This window comes from Tachypleus tridentatus, chromosome 5 (genome assembly GCF_004210375.1).
Source record: "Tachypleus tridentatus isolate NWPU-2018 chromosome 5, ASM421037v1, whole genome shotgun sequence".
Taxonomy (NCBI): domain Eukaryota; kingdom Metazoa; phylum Arthropoda; class Merostomata; order Xiphosura; family Limulidae; genus Tachypleus; species Tachypleus tridentatus.
The window spans coordinates 10,616,098-10,641,335 of NC_134829.1; the positions used below are offsets into that span (position 1 = coordinate 10,616,098).

General features: G+C 31.7%; 2 protein-coding genes across 5 annotated transcripts in view; one reads left to right on the forward strand and one right to left on the reverse strand.

The window, feature by feature from the left end:
* Window positions 1-6,826, reverse strand: part of Ostgamma (oligosaccharide transferase gamma subunit) — a 38,338-nt gene extending 31,512 nt beyond the window's left edge. For all 3 annotated transcript variants that reach the window (XM_076501091.1, XM_076501090.1, XM_076501088.1), the window contains exons 1-3: window positions 6,633-6,826; window positions 1,984-2,156; window positions 670-787 (exon numbers count right to left, since the gene is read on the reverse strand). In XM_076501091.1, the coding sequence (XP_076357206.1) occupies window positions 670-787; window positions 1,984-2,156; window positions 6,633-6,722 (381 nt within the window). In that variant the 5' untranslated portion in view covers window positions 6,723-6,826. The remainder of the gene's footprint in view (window positions 1-669; window positions 788-1,983; window positions 2,157-6,632) is intronic.
* Window positions 6,827-7,723: 897 nt separating this feature from the next.
* Window positions 7,724-23,503, forward strand: LOC143250493 (mitochondrial import inner membrane translocase subunit tim16-A-like). Of its 2 annotated transcripts, XM_076501116.1 has the most exons (6): window positions 7,724-8,012; window positions 8,808-8,985; window positions 11,498-11,582; window positions 14,893-14,981; window positions 21,980-22,099; window positions 23,003-23,503. In XM_076501116.1, exons 2-6 carry the CDS (start codon window positions 8,983-8,985, stop codon window positions 23,099-23,101), a joined length of 396 nt encoding a protein of 131 aa, XP_076357231.1. In that variant the 5' UTR covers window positions 7,724-8,012; window positions 8,808-8,982; the 3' UTR covers window positions 23,102-23,503. The 2 variants fall into 2 exon arrangements, with proteins under 2 accessions (XP_076357231.1, XP_076357230.1); XM_076501115.1 differs by lacking the exon at window positions 8,808-8,985 and having other exon boundaries at window positions 7,726-8,012.
* The last annotated feature ends 1,735 nt before the right edge of the window (window positions 23,504-25,238 follow it).

Here is a 25,238-nt window from a genome sequence, read left to right on the forward strand (position 1 = left end):
TCCACTGTCTAATGACCTACAATGTTGGTCTATAATGCAAAACTAACTATAAATGAAATAAACCTAAGAACAACAAGGGACCAACTGATATTTCAAGGCTATTCTTACAAACCCACACTGGGAAAATTAAATCAACCCTTTCCAGAAAATCACTGATTTCCCTTTAAACTCTTTCAAGTGCTAATAATCCTTAATAATGTCTGCAAAAACTCATTTCACGAGTCAATCATCCTGTCAAAAAACTAAAACTATCTTAACTGGACCACAGTCCATCTTCTCCATCATCTGAACTAGGGATTTATATAGAGATAATTACATTATACTTAATTGGATTTAATATGCATATGAAATTCTATGTTTTACACTTAACAACAAAGAAATACTTCAATGGCTTGAGTGACTTATCCATCACTATGGCAAAGGTCCTTTCCTTCAGTCAAGCTAAGCTATTGAGTCAGTTCTCATATCCATTAAATATGGGAGTTATGATAACCCAAATGCATTATCTAGTACTATAATTAAAAATATTCTTCCAAACACTTGTCTAATTTACTAACTGAACCATGTTACTCTGTGGTGCCTCAACATGCTAAATATACCTTCAAATAACAAGTTCAATGCCTATAAGAATCAATAGTAACAAAGAACAAAGAAACAGTAAAAGCTTACGTATTGAAACACATCTGGTCCTTCATCAAAATCCACCATACCAAAGAACAGATGATTTGAGAACAGCTGTGAGTAACGCCAGGAGTTGGCCACAATTTGAAATTCATCATGAGCTTGTCTGGCAAAAAAAAATATTATACTACATGTACTGTTTCATAATGAAGAGCTGATTATTCATTTTAGAAGTACAATAGAATTAGTAACTCTCATATATCAAAATAATATAGAGACAATAAGAGACCACTTGGTCCTTTAAGGCTGTCTCTGCACAGTAATCTTTTAGAAGAGTAGAAATTTAAAATCAAACTTTTATTTTTTTCAAGAAATCACTGTTTTCACTTTGAAATTCATGTTATGATAACCCAAGTACATTACTTTGCATCTACTATAATTAATGATCATTTGCCAAATACTTATCCAACTTCCCAGCTAATTCAAGTCACTCTGTAGTGCTTTAATATTCTCAATACAATTGCAAATACCTAAAAATTTAATGAAATCAACAAATCTTACTAATTTAGTAATTAAACCCCTTTTCAATATCACTAATATAAAAGCAAAAAGAAAAAGTCAAGAACTGACCTCCCATTAGAAACAAAGATCCAGTTTGATTGGACTCCATTAATAAAATCGTTTTACTTCTTTATGCCAAACCACCCTAAAATTTAATTACCTGTTTCTTCCCTGTTTCTATTATAACACTTTAGCAAGATGGATATTTTGTGATAGCATTTTGCTTCCTAAACAGAAGTATTTTGGACAAATACTTAGGATACTTTGTAAATCAGAAATCAAAAGAAGATGGTAAAACTTATAAAGAACAGAGAAATTTAAAATAAACATCACATAGTCAAAATACTGAAGATATTTCTCTTGTGTAAGATTGTTAATATGATAAAGAAACTGGAAGTACATAAATTCATAACCCACATACATTTGGTTCATTGTTGCTATAGAATGTTTATTTCAGCATTTTGGTATTCATTTATAAACCCCAGACATTTATTTCCTTAGATATTTTGAAAATTTAAAGGCTTCCAATGACATATTTCAATGTGAAAAAGCTAGGAATTCCTCAGTAAAAAAAAAAATCTTTAGGAATACAATTCTACTTTGTTATTCAAGCACTGCCCCTTGCCATATCAATCACAAAATAAAATTCTTCTCTTCAAGAAAATATTCTGAAAGAAAACTCCTAAAAGCCCTATTTATAACTCAACAAACCAACATGACCTGGTGAATCTAAGGTTTTTAAGGTTAAAAAAATTAATTACAATTCCACATACAAATCCTTTAAAATAAAGATTCCCTTACCTACAGATGGCACACTGTCGTTGGGAGGATAATGCAGTAAGCATGATGACAAAAGAATAGTTTCTCGGAGAAGCCTTCACATATTGCCTAAATTTATCTCCATTCAGCCGGATTATAGGTCTTTTAGTGCTCATATCTACTAACTGTAGGACTCTTTCCCCCAGAGTTGGAACCTGTAAGTTACAGATTCTTCATTTATGGCAAAACTTGGTATAATAATTTCACAAATAGTATAATGAAAAAACTACATGATTAAAGTTATATACTTTATATGACTATGGCTACCAGACACATAGTACAATTCTAATTATTCTATACACTTTACCAGTGCTTCAGATTTGAAAATCACAGGAAACAATGGATTGTTCTTAGCTTTTTCAGGAGATAGATAAAATATAATGAGGCTTATAGGATGACATCAGACAATTATACTTATTGCTTGATTACATGTTACAACTTTAGAAAAATTTCTGTGAATAATTAATATTCAGGGAAAGAAAAACTAATTTACATTAATTGCCGAGTGGAAAGGTTCAAAGTCCTGCAGTCAAATGTGTGTATTTCTATACTTAACAATTAACCTACCTTTACATTATTTATCCCACTGACAGATGCATTGTACTATTAGTATGAATGCCAAAATACCTGCTTTCAATAGCCAAGGTCAGATTGACACATTTATAACTTCCAAGAAACATAGATAAATGAATGGATGACATATCACATGCAAATCAGTATGACTAGCAATAAGCACTTGGCTGCCATCTTTTTTCAAACTATCACCCAAAGTAATGCTATGTATTACTTTCATGTGTGGCTTTAGAAAGTGATATTGAAATATCCATTTAGCATTGGTTGTTAAACAGGTATTTCATTTACTTATCAGGAATATGGTCATGAGAGGGTTTGTTTGTTTGTTTGGAATTAGTCACAAAGCTACACATTGGGCTATCTGTGCTCTGCCCACTATAGGTATCAAAACCCAGTTATTAGTGATATGAGTCCAGAGACATGCCGCTGTGCCACCGAGGGGCATCACTAGAGGGAAGTGCAAAATATGTGGTTCTCACATAAATTTAAATTAGTACATCAATTGTTCTGAGGAGTATAATGCATCTCATACTTAAACATAACATAAGAAATGTGCATTTCAAAATCAAAGGTCAGTTATGCAATAATGGTTATTTTAGACTTTATTAAAGCTGAGCAATTAGTGGAATTCGGTAATTAATTTTTAGGCTCATTAATAAATTACATTCAACTAATAATTTTATTCTCACATGAGACTTGAATAATTGGAATAATCAAAAATACTAATAATGAGAAACAATTTTGATTAGTTGATTATTTTCGTGAGTAATCACACAAACAGATTAAGCTAAACAACCTAAAATTAACCAACAATAATAAAAAAAATAATAGCAATATTTTAATTACTTGGATTGTTGGAATATTTAAAAAGCATTAGTAATCAGACATACTCATTTTGATTAGTTGATCATTTTCATGGCATCAACTGATCTAGTCTGTTATTTCATGTGACATTAATCAATACAATCAATGCTTGTAAGTGACTGATTATATCAATTAATCAAGTAAAAGACTAGGTCTATATACTATATGACTGCAAATATCAAACATTATATGAAATCATTGCTATTACCTAAAATAATTACATTTGGTAAAACCAAAATAGGGATTTGTAATTTGAATAAATAATGTCTACAATATTTCCAGCCTTCTTTCAAGTTTTTTTTACGATAATGCCTAGAGGTTTTCAAATTCCCAATTTTTATCTTGCATATAGTATATGACTGAGTATTATACATACCATATGCTACATCATATACATTATATGTCAAGAGGTTATTTTATACATAATAAAGATGTATGATGAAGGTTTATACTGTAAAGGAATGTTTTTAGATTGGCACTAGAAGATCCAGAAATCTAAAATCTATTAATAAAGTGACAAATTAATATCAGAGCATAAAATAAATCATTTTAAAGTTCAGATCTTTTTAAGTCACTTATGGTCTCATCTTAAACATACAATCTCAATCTTTACCCGCATAACGTGCTTTGGATACAACAGTTTGTTAAATCAGACTAGATTATGAAATTAGTTGAAATAACTACTTATAGCTTCATTATGATATTAAACAATCTTATGAAAAGAGAAATGTTGTCATTGTTTTGATCATGTACAACATTTATCTGAAATTTATTTTGTTTTTTTCTTTACATCAATTTTAACTATTTCTTTGTGAATCTTCATTTGCAAAATTAACAGCCCCAGTATTAGTTCAAAATCTGTGCTTAGAAAGCAGAAGGCTACCATAAAATACCTATTTTACAAAGTAGTAAAATATATTACAACATATTAGCTGATAAAATCACACTGATCAGTGGAAATTGAGGAAGACTAGTTAATTAGACTACAGAATGGCCTGGTGCAAAAAAACAAAGGTTTATTAAAAGTATCCTGTTGAATGAGACCTTTATGTGGCTAGTATTTGGAACTTTGCCTTTTCTTATTTGTGTAAAAAAAAAGAAGTAAAGAAAAAACAGACAAAACATTCCACTGGTAACAGAGGTCATTGAGAGGTATAATTAATAGTCTGCTAGTGAAATTAAACTCTTGGGTATTTCTATCTATAATGAAGGTATTAACATATTATAAATGACTTAAATCAAATAGTATGTTGGACAAATATTTGATAAGACTTCTAGTTACAATAAACGTTATATAATGTAACTGGTATTATCATCCTCCAATCACACATTTAGTATAGATAGGAATTCATTCAACCACAAGACAAAAGAAAATGATCGTGCCATAGCGGTAGATAAATCACTCCAGCCATTGAGGAAATGTTTAGTTGACTAGTAGTAAAGCTATTAAAATTTTGGAATCTATTTAAAAACACTGATTACAAAAAAAAAAATTTACATACAATTCACAATCTAAGCCTCATTAACAAATTGTACACAGTTTTGGTTCAGAGAAAAGATACTGGGATAGTTCTTGATATGGGATCTCTTAGCTTATTTTATCTTGAGGAGAGAATGATAAGAGATGATCTCAGTGACATTTATAAGATTATCCAGTCTGAAGGCAACATGACACAGGTTAAGATGGTTTTATTTTTTTCTAACAGAGTGACTTATTTATGGAGAGTTACATTAAACATAGTACAAGCCAGCAATTTATGAAAGTTTAAGAAGAAAATCAACAATTACCTGAAAAACAAAGTGTGAGATTAAATGTTTTACTTTCCTGTATAAAGACAGCCTTCATAGAACAAAGTGATCTGTGTTGTTCATGTGGTATTATTAAGATTAATAAAAACCTGCCATGTGTCAGACAATTTCACTAAATAATCAAAATATCTGTACAAAACCTCAGGATGAATATTAATTTCAATTTTTTTAAAATCACTATTAATGATGCTAACAGTCAAATAATCAGTAAATGAGAACACGAAATAGCAAATGACTAACACAGAAATCGCATGGTACATCACTAACATTAATCCACTGTGACTTCACCCCCTTTATAACAACTTTTTTCTTTCTCAACCAGCATTCAACTATTTTAAGTAATTTACTTCAGGTCACAACAAATGCAACAAGGATCATAATATTATTTTCCTGAGAAATTTAACTAAGCTTGTAGAACTCCTTCTATTTAGTTGGCTTTCCACATTAGCAATGCATGGTCCATCTGTATTCCTTTAAATATAATTAATGAAAGTTAACATATTGCATGGATTAAATAAATAAATAAATAAAATCATGAAGAAATGTACCTTTACAGAAGGGAATGTAATCTTTCAATTAGCTTTCCCTGAAGTAAATATAATTTTACTTCATTATTTCTGTCTCTGTACAACCTTCCTAGAAACTCAAAAACCTAAATAAACTGTATTATGCATACTCACATTAAAATTTAAATGCAACATTTAAAGAAACTATTAGCCACTGAAAATATTCAGGACTTAGGCCCCAAGAAGTACCTACCACTTGAAATAAAAAAAAAAAAAAGTTGGTGCAATTATGTTATAATTTACATGTACAGATTCAGAGAACTAAGAAATGCATTTATGGACACAGGCCTTGTGCTTAGCTATGCCCCTATTAATTAACATTACCCAAGAAGTTTACAAATTCATGAGACATAACATTCTCATTTCCATGCAGTTTATATATACGTGTGTAAAAACAATATGTAACTAGCACAGCAAATTTTTACACAAGTAATTTATACTTATTTATTACAACTGGTTATGTTGTTGCGTGTTTTTTTCTGTCACTAATTTAAATAGTTATATGATCAACTATACTTTAGTTTCAATATCAATGATTATGTACTCTGTAACTTGAAAATACAGAATGTAGTTCATCATTCACTGATACAATGAATTTATTTCAGGTAACAGATAACTAGCATGAATTTTTATATTAGCAAATTTATATTCTACTTGTTAAGACCTCCACGTTTAACAGACTACCTAAAATTGCACAATTTGCTATTAATTATTAACTAACAATATTTATACTGTTCTTATTTTGACTACGCCTACAATTTTCTTCAACAGATCGATAACAGCACTTTATACAAAATCAATCATTAAAAACAAGAATACCTCTTTTTTCTTTGAATTCCCATTTATCTGAGATACAAAAGTGGCAAAAACTGAAACAATCAGAACTAATCGGAATAATTTATACGGCATATTCTTTCAAATATTAACACATGCCAACCGCACCAACTGTCTCCAACACGTCAACACAGCAAATGTACTGCCGCTCAAGAAAGGGTCGCCCTTGCATTCTAATTGGTCACAGTACCTAACGTCACATAGTTATTCGCTTTCCTTCGTCCGTAAACCGAAAAATTAGATACACGCTGTCTATCCACAGAATGGAATCTAACTCTGGATATTAGTGTTGTAACTCCACAAATGACCCGGCATGGCTAAGTGCGTTAAGGAGCTCTTCCTTTCAGAGTTGTAACTCAAGTAATAGATAATTTTACAATATGGCAAGAAAAACAAAACGACATATATTCTGAAAATAAACAACACTTGCGAAAGATGTGTTTGTTGATTAATGAAAGTACTAAGTAATTGCATATACTTGCATGATCGTTATTTATAATTTGACATTATTCTTGAGAACTGTCTAATAGGTTTAGTTATTATTTCATGTAATTTTACGAATTAAATGTTTATTGCTTGGTTCTTTATTGTTGATTTCCTAATACTTGGCCCGGCTTGGCCATGTGGGTTAAGGCGTTCAATTCGTAATCTGAGGGTCGCGGGTTCGAATCCCAGTTGCATCAAACATACTCTTCCTTTCAGCCGTGGGGGCATTATAATCTTACGGTCAATTCCAGTATTCGTTAGTAGAAGAGTAGGCCAAGAGTTGGCGGTGGGTGGTGATGGCTAGCTGCCTTCCCTCTAGTCTTACATTGCTAAATTAGGAACGGCTAGCACAGATAGCCCTCGTGTAGCTTTGCGCGAAATTTAGAAAAAAACAAAACAAACAAATCTTAATTATTCTCTGTGATTTAAAAATTATAAAGTTGCTGTTTTTATTTTGAATATTTATGTGTTTGAGTTGTTTTCTTTGTGAAAAGCTACGTAATCAGCTATCAGCACTCTGTCTACATCGGGCATCGAACCCCTAATTTTAATGTTTTAATTCTTTAAACCTAGGTACCTGCTGATTCATCGGGGTGGGGTGTTAAAGACATATAGTTACAAAAATAGTAAGTAGGCACCAATTCATAAATTTCTGAAATTTGTAAAGCTTTCGTACTAATTAATAAACTAGTAATGTTTTGTGTAACATGATCATTTGATACGTTACAGTTATTAGGAAAATTAAAGACGAAATTCATTTTTGTATTTAACTCAACCGAGATGTCACCTCTGAGGTGTACCAGATGAATTTCATCCGTTAAGCCTAAGTAGTGATATGATTTGTTGGTGAAGTATATGTGCCGAACGTAGAAAGAAATGGTAAGTTTATTATTTGATTTAATAATTATTTATTTTTAGTTAAGTTTGAATTATTATGTAACTTATTTGTTTTATTTATGTGCCTGCAAATTTTATAACCTGTATTGTTATAGTAATTGATATTACTAATATTAAGTATTTCGTAATGATATGCTATTAGTATGACTAAACTGTAAATTACTTTTTTTACGAGAAAATATTATTTAGTTTCTACTAATACTAGCTAATATCATGAACCACGGTAGCGGTAGTGGCTCGTAATATTGATCACTATTGCGTTATCATTTATTGTTATTTCATTTTCATGTTGTTTCACCGGCCTACAACATAAATGGCTGCGAGCATTGTAATAAAACATGCGCTCTTCTATGTAAAATATTTTCTTAACCCAAACGAGCCGTTTTTGCATATAAATTTCTCAACAAGTGAGTTTCTCGACATCACTGAAAACATGAGCAGTATTGCTAAATGCATCATTGAGCATTGTTTAGGATGGTGTTTAACTTTTTTGGACAACCTAGCAAATAACTGCAGTGTATAACCATTGATGAACAAACATTTTAATATAGTCTGTGGTTTGTATGGAGACTCAGTCCAATATACATACATATGTATATATCTGCATATTGGTCATGGATATAATTTAATGTTTTTATGGCAGAAGTGGCAAGCGTACCAACACAATCATGAACTTATTTGTTGCAACTGTATTGATTTTGCATGTCATTTATTTATGTACAGGTTCATTCCCTTTCCTACATGGCATTACTGACAAGTTTTTTTTTTTTTTCAAAGCATTCCATGATTGATTTGGGATATGTTACACAAATACCTGAAAGGTTACAGAAACATCTAAAACCTTCTGCAAATGTCTAGACTGTCTCCCATAACAGAAATCTTTAAGCTGTAGTTTAAAAGATAACATAAAGCCCAGGTTTAAGTATCAGATCAGCAATCATGGTCATGGCTGATGGTAAGTGTCAAATTATAGTTAACACTGTGTGATTGATAATTTTATAGATACTGCAGATAGATGAGATATCTTTAAAGCTGACTATGAAGAGAGGCAAGAATCCTACAGAAAATGGTGATTCTAGGTAAACCTGAGGCAGAAATGTTAAGCTATATATTTTACTTAGAAAATATTTAGTTTCATATAAAGTATACAGCAGCAACGGCTCACTGGAATTTGGGTTCTCACAGTGGAAAAGGGTCATAGAATTATCATGACCCAAACTCAATCAGAAATCAATAGGGAGAAGTATATATTAATATAATCAGTTAATAATTGTTAATTAACAATTTTGAACCTTGTAGTGTGTGCAAAATGTCACTAAGAGAAATCTGGCCAGTTGCAATCACACCATGAACAGATTTACTATGGCCAGTAGAGAGGAGAAAATGGAATGGGGGAATAAAACAACTATAAGAAATATTAAGAATGCTTATTTGTGTATTTCTCTTGTGAATAGTCTTATATTTACATTAAATATACATATGTATCCATCTATACAACTTGAAAAAATCCATATGGTCAGATATATATGGCTTGACAACTTAAAACTATAAAGCTTGCATGCATGTGTGTATATATATATGTATGTAAAATATTAGCCAGCATGCAATATATAAAGCATGTGTGGTTAAAAAATCAAGTCTATTCTCTATTTCAGTATAGTTCAGTAATCCCTCCAATCTGGTGTTTACATACTCCTGTATACATTTAAGAAGAATATACACATAATGTTACATGCTGATCACCATGCGTTATAGTGATTGTACATGCAGTACCACTATCAATGATAACAATGTGGCAATAATATTAGGAACAATAGATATTCAATCTGCATGAAGCCAATCCAGTACTTTCCTGAAAATGTATAATTCACCAAGTACGTATTCCATTAAACTAAACTGTTTCAAATAGGAATATTGCAATTATACAGATTTATGTCAAAGATGGACATAAACTAAAGAAATAAGACACATAAGTGAAAATGCAATTGCCAGTAAAATAAACAAACTTAAGATTTGACACAAAGTGTTTAAATTATATCCTCATAATTTCTTGTTTGTGTAGTTTTTGAAGATCCATATTTGTCTTATTTAAATTAATAATTTCTGATATTCTTTTAAGTTAGTAATATTAATAATTTTTATCATACAGTATTAGTTTCATAGTAGATGTGCTGTTGACAACTTTTATTTGTTGTCAATGATTTTTGAAAATCTATAACATATATTCACCATACAAAAATAAAATTTTGTTAGATAATTACATACAGAGACTTGATGAAAATATCAACTAGGCTTTCTAATTCTAATTATGATTAGCACTTGCTGTTTTATTAGTTTCAGAAGTTTTAAAATCTAGTATCAGTTGTCATTAAAAAATTGGAAGAAAGTAAAGATTTAATTTTACAAAGGAATAATTAGCATAGTTTTCTTTGAACTTTGTAAAGATTTTTATAAATTTAGTCAAGAGAAATCGTTCGTATGTTGTATATCTTTATATGAGAAACACCATATCATTTGATAAGTAAGTTGGAGGTGTATGGAAAGGATAGAAGAGCTAAGTGTTAAGAAGTAGATGGAAAGGTAACTTAGTAGTAGAAAGAATGGTGGTAAATACACAGGTTTCCAAGTAGGAGACAATGACTAAAAACAACATTTGACCAATCAAGGCCAGCCAAGAAAAATTGTTCCTATTGATATATAGAACCTTTAACATTCATAAAAATACACGTAAAAAATAAAATAGTACAAACTACCAACTCACACCATTTGAAGAAGTACTCCAAAAGTTAAAAGTCTAATAATCAGCCTGGATCTGGACATCTGTTGCTTGGATTTATTTCCTTAGATTTTGAACAAGATAAACACTAAGTGATTATGAATGTTGGGATGCAGCTGAACAAACAAGATACCAGATCACAAAGATTATCAGCTCTTTCCAATATTTCATTTCCAGTGGATAACATGAAAGGTCATTTGGCCATTCAAGTCTATCCAATTTTTATTATCACTTTGTAGTGTATTTCAAACTACATATAGAAAATTTTTTTATATCTAATCCTAATCTTTAAGATACATGTCCAGTCTTTTTTTTAAACTGCATCAGTGCTACAGTTGTTATCACACTTAAAAGTGCATATTTGAATAAAAAAATTTACCTAATTATAATTGGAATTGTGTCTGATTTTTACATATCTTTAGTTCCATAACCTAAGTAGTTTTTCTGTTAAATATGTATGTAGAAGTGAAGAGGGGAATGAAGTTTAATTTTATGTTCCTGGTGTTTTTATTCATAACTCACTTTGTATTTAACTTAATGACTTTATATTATTTAGAAATTTAAACCCTATAGTTAGAACTTTTTTCACAGGTTGTAATAATTTTGCAATTAACTATATTATTGTTATTGAAAATGTTTTTGTCACATTTAGAAATTTGCATCTGTAAGAAGTAAAATTTCTATTTTGCAGGCAAAACATTTGGCACAGATAATTTTTCTAGGAGCTCAGGTTGTAGGCCGAGCCTTTACTCATGCCCTTAAACAGGAATTTGCAGGTGAGATTTAAGTAGACATACATGAATTCAATAATATGTATAACAATTTTGTATGACTGTTAAGAATTAAAACTCTATTTGTCACATGTATAAAACTGAGTAGATTTTATCAAGAACTTGTAGGTACAAGAAGATTTGGATTTAAAATACTTTTGAGATATTTTATGATGTAAATAAACAAGTAAAAAAGTTCCTTTTCAGAATTTTAATAATTTCTAAAATTCTATGAAATTCTATGCTCAATACAGTTTATTTTTGCACTTTATTGTTTATATTAACTAGATTTTTACTTGCTATGAAAAATAACTTTGTCTAAAAAATTCTTTGCTCTCCATGCATTGATATGTTCTACATCTTATGGCTGTTTTATTCTTTAGGTTCTTTGCTTTGGTCCTCGAGTTAACATTTTTCTATTATCTGACCATCTTTGAAAATAATACATACTATTTCTCTTTCAGAGCCCCTTTTGCTTGCTTATGATCTCATGAGGTGGCTGGGGGTACCAATTCAGGGTATGCTTATTTTCCAAAGTCTGCATCAATCCAGGAAAACAAAGTATTCTCATACCTTTCACTCTGTCTTCATATATGCTCACTGTGAGATGGGATATTTTACAAGATTGCTAGAAGAATCTTCTTGGGTTGTTTATATTTTTACTTTTTTGTGTTATCAAGACTGTATGTATTCTGTGGATTATTAATGAAAAAGCCAGCATCCCTGGTTTGGGTTTGCTGGCTATTTGAAATGGGGTTTCATGGTCACCCATTACACTGTCTCTAGTACAATACCTTTTCAGACTGAATTACCAATGGAGATCTTGGCATTTTCTTCCTCCTCACTACTTGAGCAGAGCAGGTGAGACCCTTACCAGCTCCTAGCTTCTGGGGGTGTCATACAGTATGGTCAGAAGTGGGATAATAGTGACAATGTAGTAACATACTCTACATATTACTTATGCCATTTCTGCTGTCATCCTGTAAACCTAGTTTGTTCGAATGAGTTGAGGTGAGCATGTGATATACTATACCCCCTTCTGCAGCTTGCAACTGTCCAGTGGAATTGAAGTGAACACTCACCATTATGAAATATCCTCCTTCTGCAGATACCACTTGTTCAGTTGAATTGGGATACAAACATAATACCAAACATTTCCTTCCTCCTGCAGTTGATATATGATCAGTTGAGTTCATATGCACATGCCAAACCACTGTCTTTAGCATGATTACTGTGCCCTCTTACCACAGCGCTGGTGTTGGTCAATAAAGTTTGATATCAGTATTGAAGTAAACACACAAGGTGCAGTCTGAACATGACCCAACCATGCTACACATTTTGGCTCTCCAACCTCTTGCATGCATGCACTTGGATGGTTGTGTTCGTATTTCACCCTTCTTTGTAACTCGTGAGGTTCAGTTATCTCTTCCTTTCACTCTTCCTGGGTGAAAAATACACCATGGAAGAGGTGAGATGTTATCTCCTGCAGGAGAGCCCCTATAGAACTCTTGACTTAGGGTGTAACAATTCATGAGCTACTTTGAATGCTTTCTAAAGGGAGCTTATCTAGGTAAATGTTTGCATTAGCCTCTCCACTACTTTATGGTGAGATTCTAGCTTAACTGTGTACAAAAGTGTGATATCATTTTGGAATTAAAAATTTTTCCTTACCTGAAAAATGTTTTTGTAATAGATATTCACTTGTTCAGTCACTTTCTTGCCAGTACTTTCCACTTCCAGTGTATTTTTCTATTTCTTGCCTCTTCAAAAAATGAGTTCTGGATACATAAGGGGAGCTGTTGTATATAGAGGTGTGTCACCTTTTTGGGGTGGAGGCTTTGCTACATGATTATGTTATTATACTGTAGCACAATTAATGTTTGACCACATGAAATTAGGTGGGAGTTACATGCAAATATCTGGCAGATACATAAGGAAGATAGCTTAATTATGCACAGAAGTGAGTATCTATTGGGAATACATTTTCAGATAAGTAAAATGTTAACTTTGATAATAATTAACTAATAATTTGTAGATTTTACAAAAAATCAGGAGACTCAGAAAATAGATAAGGACCTCTGAGAACCTATAATATTTCTACTTTTCATTTGCACTAATTCTAATAACAATTCTGTAAATTATAGTATGATCATGCTAAAGTTGTTAACAAAATTATGAAAACTTATTGGTACAGTTAGCTGCCTTTTTTTTTCACATTGAGTTATAGGTGGCACTCAGAATGTTGACATTATACCACTTCCAAGTGGTACATCAGTATGTTGGTGGACTTGTGCTGGTAGAAGCCAGGTGTCAATACCTGTCAGACAGCCCTGTGTGTCTTTGTGCTTAATAATAAACAACATGAATGATGTTATACCATGTTTCTTTTCATTCAGCAAGAAATAATGTAAGAATATAGATTTTATGCTACATATGCTGTGAACTCATTTCAACTTGTATCAAGTTAAGATTTTAACTGTCCCAAGTGACTTGAAAATGTACAACACAAAGCCTTTGAAAGTGTGGAGATATTTGATTGGAGATTTTATCAGTAGATATCTGATTTCCAAATAAACTATAATAAACTTTTATTTCCTAATGAATTTTCAAGTTTATTATGTTTTTGTTAGTTTTACTGTTGCTTCCTTCTCAGGGATTCTGATGAGAACTACCAGCCACCAAATCAAAATTTATGCCAAAAGGAATTCAAAGATAGGAATAAAAACTATCCATAGATGCAGAATGTAAAAGTAGTGTGCAAAAGCAAGGCTTTGTATGACTGGAAACAATGTTAAGGAGCAAAGATATTACAATGTTATGTGTCAAAATTTTGAGATAAAAGAAAAATTGATATGGTAACAGTGCATTCACTTGCATCATCAAGTACATCATTTTCAGAGCTTCCATCATCTTTCCTGTTACAGTATATCATCATTTTCAAAGCTTCCACCATCTTTTCTGTTACAGTATATCATCATGAAGGGTAGGACAGTGAAATGAGCAGTGTGATTTTTCCTACAGCTGAAGACAATGACATGACATATTACTGTTAGTCAGTTAGGCATATTGTTTGGTTTACCAATTTGGATGAGATTTCAGTAATCACAAAACCATCATTGTAATGACTTATTAGAAGGCACAAAGCAGTTCATTGCTTTCTACTCAACCCCATGTATTCCTAAGTGATTTTCCTAAATACTATTTATGTTTATTAAATTAATGCTCTGTCTCTACACTACTTGTATTTATTAAGTTGATGTTTTCTTTCTGAAATTATTTTTTTTATAACAGATGACATTATTTGTTTTAAAAATAGCAAATCAAGCAGCTGCAAAACGAGCAGGTGGAGGCCGAGCAGGAGCTGAAAGAGCAGCAACAAATATACGATTAGGAATGTCTGTTGAAGTAAGTTGACAAAATTGTAATAATGAGACTTTGTTTCCTGTTGAATAACTATATGTAGATAGCAGTTATGAGACAAACAGTAAATAAATTGGTTAGATAACAAATTTTGGATATATAGTACTTGATAACTGATTGGATTTGGATACCTTCAAATCATATAGTAGATGTGGGCATACATATTAAAAATGTATCACACTTATAAACTACCATTTCATTATAGTGTAGTATAAAACTGGTTATTTTTTCAATGTATTTTAAGTATTTTATAAGGATAAGCAGTTATGTATGAGTGAGCTGCTATTACAGGCTATTTAAGGGCATAAACACTTAAAACAGTGCTTTGGAGCACAGTTCTTCTCCACTTCTATTGGCTTTTGGGTTGCGTATGTTACTTCCACTAACGTGACCATCTGCAACAAATAATATTTCTGTGATATTTATTTAAATTATGTAATAATTATCTGTGCTATGACTATCAGAGCTTTGACTCTTTGGTTTAAAAAAAATTTCTTTGCTTAGAATCTAGTGAAAAATGCTAGTGGGATAGATGATTCAGTATTTGTAATGTGTAATGCAGGTTTGAGTAGTATCATGCTAGTGTAGTGTTTTGAGATAATGTGTTGATGCCAGTGACATCTGATTGTAAGATACACTGCAAAATTAATATTCAGTTGTTTAGCATTTCACTAGATAGTATAATATCAGGTTGGATATTTGCCTATCTGTAGTAGTTTGTAATATGCTTTATTTGAATAATATTATATAGATTTCATAATGAAATATCTGATCCTCCTTGATAGCAGTGTGTAGATTTCAAAATGTAACATACAACTTGATAACAACATATGTATTTCAAAATATAACATTTTTTTTCTGTTTGATATCAACATGTAGATTTCAAAATGTAATATTTGCTTCTATTAGATAATGCTATATAGATGCAAAATGGAACATTTTCTCCTCTTGGATGAAATGTCCTAAACTGTGATTCTTTGTGAATTCAGCCTATATGTTTTTGAAAAGTTTTGCTTCCTGAAAAGTTTTTGCTGATTATGACAGGTACCTGGTGGGTATGCACAAATATAGTTTTGGTTTTGCTTCATCACGTAGGAACTCTGAGAAATAGACAGTTAACTGTTTACCAGCAATAATGTATTTAATTGTATTTATGTTTCTAATATGCTATTAAGTTCAACATAATTAAAAGTGTTTTGCTCCTGATTTTCATTTGTATTCAACGTCCAGTGCATCACGTTGCAGTCTCCAACAGTAGTCAGCAAGCACTGACGGATTCCAGTTGCCCTAATATCGTTTTACCATTGTAGCAGTGTCCTGGTAAAACTGAAGATTTCAATGAAATGGTACGTGATGGGCAAACTTGGATGTGATTTTCGTGATCAGCAGCCAAAAATCTATAAGGAACACCCAACAGTGTTCAAGAAACAAAAACTTTGTGCAGTGTAATGTGTAACATGCAAACATATAATATTTTTACAATTACAATTTTTTTTGTTTTTATATAGTTTTGTCATAAAAATGTGGTCTTGAAATATCTTTTCAGTTGCCTTGTTCTTGTTGCCATCATGTCTTTGTTTTCTGTGATGGATAGTATCTACTCCTTTCAAGGAGATATTGTGGTACATCCATATTGACCTGATCATTGATTGTAACATCTTGCTGGCTGAGGTGGTGATGTTTGTATATCACAGTGGTGAATGCTGTGAAAGAATGACTAGTTGTGATGATGCTGTAGCAAAAAAAAAAAAAAAAAGTCTATAAAATGGTTTAGTTCTAGAGAGTTTACCTGTCTTTCAGTGTGAACCATTCTCTGTATTTCATTTTACAGAAAGAAAGCTACAAATCAATGAATATTTTGTAGAGACAACCCTTTATTTACTTTTACACACAAGTACACATACTGGTTCTTTTTTTCTTTCTTTTTTTTGTGAATAATGAATGTTTCACTTAACATCAAACACATCCATTCTGCTTATTTTCTCGAAGTGTAAAACTTAGTTAAGTTTTAAACTCAGGTAGCTTTTACACTTTCCTGTTTGATCCTGCTGTTGTTATGCAAGAAAACTAGATTACGTGATAATAGCACACTGATTCTTTGTAAATGTAGTCTACACTAGTGCTAATGCATGGTAAATCCAGTGCAGACAAAGACCGATTTATATGCCATTTTAAGTATTGTAATGTTGATTCTACTGAAATAATTCTAGTTAGTGCAACAGTCTATATATTGTGCCACATCTATTGGAGCAGCTAGCTCCCTCTGCTGGTTCTGCTCAATCCTCATATTTTCCATTGGCACAGCATCATTTTTATATTTATATATGTATACACACACACATATTTTGCAATTGTTTCATTATTTCTGAATTATACAAGAACTTTGTATGAACTTGAGATTCAATATATTGACTGCAATAGTTCATGTTACAGTTTACAACACTATTGGTATGACTTTGCAGGAATTGGATTTGACTTTATTTGCATAGGGGGTACAGACTTTAATTTGCAGTTGGCTAAATTTATATGTTCAGTTGGTGACTTTTTCTCCATTTCAACCTGACAATGTTGCTAAGGAAAAATACAGTCAAGAGGAAGACAATTTGGACTATCTTTTTTTTCTGGCACTTTCTTATTTTAATCTGTTACACTTTATAACTCTTCAGGAGATTTCACTTTCCACAGGTCAATGGTCAGTACATGTTTGACTTCTTCTGTATATTCAAGATGAGAGTGGTCTTACTAGTTTTCTTTTCCTTGTTCATGTTGCCATACCCTCATATTCTTCACTTTGGTGGAGGTCTGTTCTCCTTCTTTCTACCTTCTACTTCCAGATATGCTAGTAGATCAATAGTAAGTTTTGTGATTTGCACACTTCACACCTAGTTGCAATACCTGTAGCTAAGATGCCCTTCATGTGGCTTTGTCAGGAGAATTAAGTATTTCTCATTAGTACTGCATGGACTTTAAGTTATATATTTATTGTGTAAGTTAATATAGATTGTAGGTTATATATTAATTATTACTTTATTTTCTAGGTAATTTTGCCATCTTGCACATTTGTTATTATTACACATCTTGTACACTAGGTTTGAAAGTTCAATGTTAATGAGTACTTTGTTAACTAGATATGTTTAGATAGTTTGTAATTTACATAACACTCCCACTGGTAACATTTAATTCAATTTGAAGAAATTTTTCATTATTTTTAAATATGTGCTTTATAATCCTAATTTTCATCATTGTAGGACTTAATTTTTTTGTCTTTCTATATTGCTGATGAGTTTGTTTCCTGTTTATAAGTCTGAGCTTTGCTTTGGCTAAATTTCCTACTTTCTTGAAACTAGAATCCAATTTTGCTCTTTGTACTCTACAATTGAAGAGTTTGTTTCCACATCACCTACACAATTCATAGTTATTTATAGCTAGAACTTGAGTGTTCCAGTTTAGGGCCTCACCACTGGGACAAACCTCATCTCCTTATATGTTTTATTAGGTGGTAGGTATTTTTGCTTCACATCTTCATTCAATAGGTCTTTGCACTCATCATACATGAATGACTAGCTCCTTGTAATTTCTTTTTCACAATCCAGAAACCTCACTTGTTTGTTCTTGCAAGAAGCAGCATTAAAGGAATTCCTGGTAAAGGTGGACAAATCCATTCTTATCCCCACTCAGTACCTTCTTCATTTGGAAGTTTTCTTCAATTTCAACTTCAGGCTTCTCCTCATTGTCTTTGGGATATGGAACAAGCTGATCTTTTTATAATGTGGGCTTCCTTGGAAGCTCTCATTCCCAGGACTCGTGCTCATATGCATTCCTTTCAGTGGACACTCCTCAATAAGTGGAGCTTCTATTTAGATTTCTTGGACCATTTTTTACCCTTTCTTCCCCACTCAGGGCTGACTGGCTTGGTGACTAGACAGGGACCAGAACATAACAGACATTCTGATTCCTCCACTTTGTCTGGATTTACACTAGTTCATGGATACATCAATAGAGGGTTGAGGAGTCTTCTTTCCATGTCAACGTTTATGAACTTGTAGCTCTTCGTTGAGTTTTGCCTAACTTCTTTTTTTTATTTCTTGTTGGGGAGGATGGTAATGGCACATTCTTACAACACAGTAGTCACTTATATCTCCAAAAAAGGGGGTACACCAAATCAGATCTCTGTGCTTTCAGACCCTGAATCTCCTTTATTAAGCTCACAATCCCTACATTGTGGTCTTAGCTTGCCATGTTCCTGACTCCCTTAATCTGATTGCATATCATTTATACTGATCTAGCAATATATTTTCCATTGAGTGGTCTTTTGATCTGAAGATTTTCCTGTGGGTGTATTTTCAGCTGGGAACACCTCATATTGATCCTGTTGCTATCTGCTGGAACATCAGACTTTCTTTCATTTGATCTCCCATTCCACACCTGCTAGTTCTGAGAGTATTGGGACTGGACATATTCAGTCAAGGTTGGAAGGGTCATTACATCTACACTTACCCTCCTTTTTAAGTTCTCCCTAGATTTTTCTCCTAATCCAAACCACTCCATTTCTGGTCCTGCTGGAGGTGCTTCATATTAGTCAGCACAACCACATTTTCACTGCCTTTACATTAATTTGTACAACATCTCATACCCTTAGCTCTTTTTCAGTCTCAATTCTGTTAACCTCAGTCAGACATCTTTCATCTAGATATCACCACTCTCTGGCTTCATGCATGGCTTTTGTCAGATCCATTGTGCAATCTAAGGGTCTGATTCTACATGTTGTGTCTTTCCTTTCCAGATCCATAAGACCTTATTCCATGTCCATTTATCAAAGGTATTATTGGGAGGACTGTCCTATGTGAGATCCTTTTCAGAATGGCAGGTTCAGGGTGACACAGCCCTATTCCTATGGTTCTGTTTAGTAGAGGCTCCTCTTCTCATTATTTTTGGTTGAAGGTGTTTGTTTGTTTTTTTCCTGCTCTTATGCTTAAACTTATCTGGTTCAGAATACTGGCAATGGGACTTTACAAATACTATTCCTAAGGTTGAGTGAATGTTTCTTATCCTCCTTGTAATCATGGATGTAAGGTGTCTCTTCCCTGCATTTCTGGTTGAAGCTTAGATTTCTTCTCCTAATTCCAGTTACAAATATTGTCCTGTTATTATGGTTGAGCTGAGATAATGCCATGACTCTGTAATGGCCTGGCATTGCCAAGTGTGTTAAAGTGTTCAACTCGTAAACCCAAGGGTTGGGGGTATGAATCCCAGTCGCACAAAACATGTTCACCCTTTCAGTCGTGGGGGCATTATAATGTGACGGTCAATCCCACTATTCGTTGGTAAAAGAGTAGCCCAAGAGTTGGCAGTGGGTGGTGATGACTAGCTGCCTTCCTTCTTGTCTTACACTGCTAAATTAGGGACGGCTAGTGCAGATAGCCCTCAAATAGCTTTGTGTGAAATTAAAAACAAACAAACAGACTCTGTAGCATAGAGTTTGGTTTCTTGCTCCTACAATGGTTTTGTGAGTTTGTTTGTTTTGGCCACATTTTAACTTCCTGTTAACAATTACAGTTGCTTGAATGTATGACAAGTTTACTTTTGGTTGGTATTCATGTGTATATGTTATAGGGTCCACTTGCTTTAACTACAATTCTTATGTCACTCTGTATTTATTTTTATCCAGCTGATTCTCAATGTAATAATTCTGAGAATGAGTTGTGGAACCTCATCTATCCAGTTGAGGTTGGGTGGATGCCTAGCTAAATTGCCTTGTTTGTTTACTATGGATTGCACCTCTCAGAACCAACTACAATTATGCACATCCTTTTTTCTTTTTTTCCCTTCAGTATATATGCTTTGGTTCATCTTGGAACACACTCATTCATTCTGGGGAGTTGCTTTCTGATTTTTTTTCAATGTTGTGCACTCCCACCATCTCTACATTTGCAATGTGAGATTCTATCTCTTTGTGAGAGGAAGACATAAGACTATATTGGAAATTAACATTTTTTTACATTGAAAATGTTCTTCTGATAAGTATTTACTTCTATTCACACACTTTCCACACTTCCTTCCTATTACTGGTGTTATTCTTTTAGATCATGCTAATTCTTGAAAGTGAGGATTGAGCAGGAATAGCAGAAGGAGGTAACTGTACCAGTATAGGTGATACAATACTATTGGTGGAAAGCAGTCACATGATATGAATTGTATGCTGAGTATGAAAATGTTTTCAGCAATGCTTTGATAGTTTTGTAGGAGAAGAGGTAAGTACTTATTGGAAAACATTATTAATGCAAGAAAATGTTAATTTTTGTGGATTTGAAGAAGTGTATGAAATGATTACCTGTAAGAAAGTCTTGGCATTATGGTGCAATGTACATTATTCATTCTTTTCTGGTGTAAATGCTTTTAAAGTCATAGATTTGATATGTTTAAAAGTATTTAAGAATTATTTTATGTGTTTCAAGAAGTTAAAGATAACTCATTGTCAACATTTTTTAGTCTTCTGGGTATTGACTAATCATAAACTAAGAATAATATTATAAAGGAGACGTAGTGTTTTCAAATTTGTTTAAGCTTGTACATTTTATGTTACATTACCAGGCTAGAGGTATAGTGGCATTTAAGTTTGTCTGCCAGAAAGTTTAAAAGTTACCTAGTACAATTTAACATGTAAGAAGGTAGTTGACTGTTATTGGGTAATTTTGTTTAAGGATTTTTACTGCACAGTTTGTGCATTGGGTAAAAACAAAATGTTACTATGGAAAAAATGGTTTGTGATAGAAAATGTTTTTCAACAATAAATTTTTAAAACTACTTTAATAATGTAAGAAAAATTTTGTTACTGATATTATGCAAGTTTATGTTAAATTTTCTTGTGTATGGTTGTCATGACGACAAGAGTAAAATAAGTATTTTATCGTGTAAGAATTTCAAGTAACCTTTAACCTTGTCATATATTTTTACTAGTTTCTTCTAATGTGTGTTTTGTTTAGGAAGCAAAACAAATTCTAAACATAGAGCAAATAGATGCTGAACAGCTACAGAAAAGCTATGAACATTTATTTTCTGTGAATGACAAATCTAAAGGAGGTTCCTTCTATTTACAATCAAAGGTGAGTTATCTTTAATAATTTTGAGGTTGTAAACATCTCACTGTAATTGTGTTGTAGAGATCAAAGATTGATGTGTGTGATCTCCTCAAATGCCAAAGTTTAGATTGTAGTTTTAACTTAATTTTTTATTCAGAGCTGAAATGTATCTAGGCCCATCTAGAAATATATAATTACCAGTAGTTAAGAATTAATGAATATGTTGAATCACTATAGTGATATCACACTCTAATATTGCATAAACAACACATCAGGGTTCTGAGTAGGAGAATACTTTATATTGCATTCTAATCTTTCAAATGTGATTTCCCACCTTTTTTTTTTCAGTTAGATCTTAATTTTTTAAAAACTGTGTAACATAGTTTAAATGTTTTCTTTATCAAACCTAAAAACAAAGCTTGTTAAATCTTGAGAAAGCTACCAGTCCAGAATCAGCTTTGTTGAATATTTCTGACTTTGGATATCAGTAAAATGTGTTGTACAGTTTAAAGCATAAAGAGTTTCAGATAAAACTCTTCAATTTTTTTCTAGAACATAAAATAAGTGTGCAAACTTGGTTCACTTTTATTTAGGAAACTCAGAATTAAAAGTTTTAAGCATACAAAATAATGCACCAAATACACATTTCAGCATTGAAGGAAGTAAAACAAACAGTTTTCATGATATCAATAGGATAAAACTACAGTATTGTTCAAAGTGGCTAGAGAGACTTAATCAGCAGCTGCTTAGTCTGTATTAAGTGTACTTAAAGCATTTAAACAAAGTGTACAGTTTGCAACAGCACTTTGATCCTTACTGTTCTCCTTGCTAGGTTGTTTATCATAATACTGTGGATAATAAGGAATGACAATCAAATAACCTGTTTAGATAATGTTTAGTTTATTATTTGCTGGTATCTTTTTCTAGGTTGTTCGAGCCAAGGAAAGACTAAATGAAGAAATTAAAGTTGCACAGGCAACAAGAAAGCCTAAGGAAACAAGTTCTCAAAGCTCAGACCAGACATAGCACAGGTTCCAGTAATAGTCCATTATATTTCATATTATTTGTAGACATTATGATTTACTATGTATTAGATATCAGTTGTATAGTAAAAATCATGTGAAGTGAGAGCAGATTGCGATCACATGAAATATGACAAAATGTAATTTGTATTGGCTTTGTCATGAGAATTATACAAAGAAAACTCTTGATATGAAATACAGGTTGAAGAACAGCAACCTCCTGGATTTATTTCCTTTTTGATAAATAAATTTTTTTTTCAGTTAAGGATGTATTATATTGCTGGAATTGACTTATTTTAACAAAGAGTAATTCTAGTGTCTCTCATCAATAGGTTTAAAAACCTTAAGAATTGGTTTCTTTGTGCCATAAAATAAGAAAAATAAATATCTTTTTGACAGCCCCCTACTGAACTCTGTTTTTTTTTCTTAGTCAAGAGATGACAGGTGCTTACATATTTTTATAATATTAAATCTGAAGGTCTCATTACAATTATTTCCTAGAAATATGTCTATCTTTAATAAATATTCTAACTCAAAGTGCTATAACTGCAAGCAAATCATGCACAAACTAACTTCTGACATTTTGATATTCTATACTTGAAGCTAAAATGATAAAATTTATTTAATGTTAACTAAAATATTTGGAAAAATTAAAATCATGGAATTTTTCCTCATCATTTAAAATTGAAACAAAAACCATTAGTGTCATTTATAGATATCTTTGAAAATTATAATAGTTAGAATATCTGCATTCAAAATGAACCATTGTTGTATATAAAAATGTAAATTTAGAATGGTTTTATCAAAAATGTAAAATAATAGTTTTTAATTTTTATAAGCAACATCTGTTGAAAAAGTGACTATCAAAATTTCCAAATGGTTATTTTTTTGCTCTATTTTATTATGATGTGATAAATTGTACTTGGACATCAACCTTTTACCATTGTTGTTGTTTTTTGTTATTTTTAATTTAAATTTGTGCTTATTTTGGTATAATCACTAATCTGCATTGTTAGTATAGAATATGAACTTGGATAACCCTATCCTCTTATACTGGTTGATACTTATGAAATATTGGTTTCATGACTGAAAATATTATCAATAGTGAGAGTATCTAATTTATAAAACACTGTATTCTACTCATTATAAATAACACTTGATACAAATTAACCCCAGGTGCTTTGTGCCATAAGGTCCTAAACAACCAACCAAATTATAATAAATATATATTTTGAACAATATATTTAATTAGCTATGTATTAATGTTTTCTCATTATCTTAGGTTATATTACTTTGACCAAGAGTTAACATTACTTCTCAAAAAAAAGATTCTCAGTTCATAACAAATTTATTTTGGTTTAGACGTTTTTAAAATTATGTGAAGGTTTTTATTACTTTGTACTTCCCGTAATATGTAATTAACTTTATATTGATTCATGATTTCTTTTTTCTCATGCTGGCATGCTTTATAAGAGTTACCGTAGTTTTTGTACATTTGCACAGATATGTTTTCTGTGCTCGCCCGAGAATATTTTATATTAGTTTTCTGTAGGATTTACATTTTTATATTGATATGTTTTATTTAGGTGCCAAAGGATTTACACTCTCATACTGGTATGTTGTATTCAGGAACTGAAGGATTTGTAGTGTCAAACTGGAGCATTTTCTAGAGTGTTTGTTTGCTCAGGTTTACATGAAATTTTACAATCTCACACTAGACTGTTTTATTGTATGTAGGTTTTACTTAAGGTTTTGCAGTCTCATATTGGAATGTTTTTTTTACTTGAATTTTAAATGTTTTGCAGTTTCATATGGGAGTGTTTCTAGTATTTGATTTTTCTTAAGGTTCTTCAATCTCCCACTGAAGTGTTTTTATTTGGATTTATTACAGGTTTTGTATTCTCATATTGGAGCAGGTTTTTTGATTTACTGAAGGTTTTGTAGCATCACAATGGAGACTTTTTTAGTTTTGTTCATTATTCTTCAGTCTCACACTAGAGAGTTTTACCCAATGAAATATATTTGATGTACAAAAATAGTTCAGATAAAGTAGTCTGCTACATAAAGATGTGGTATAAAAAATCATATTGAAAGAGCAAAACTTATAAAAATGTAATGTAAAATCAGTAAGACAAGATGAA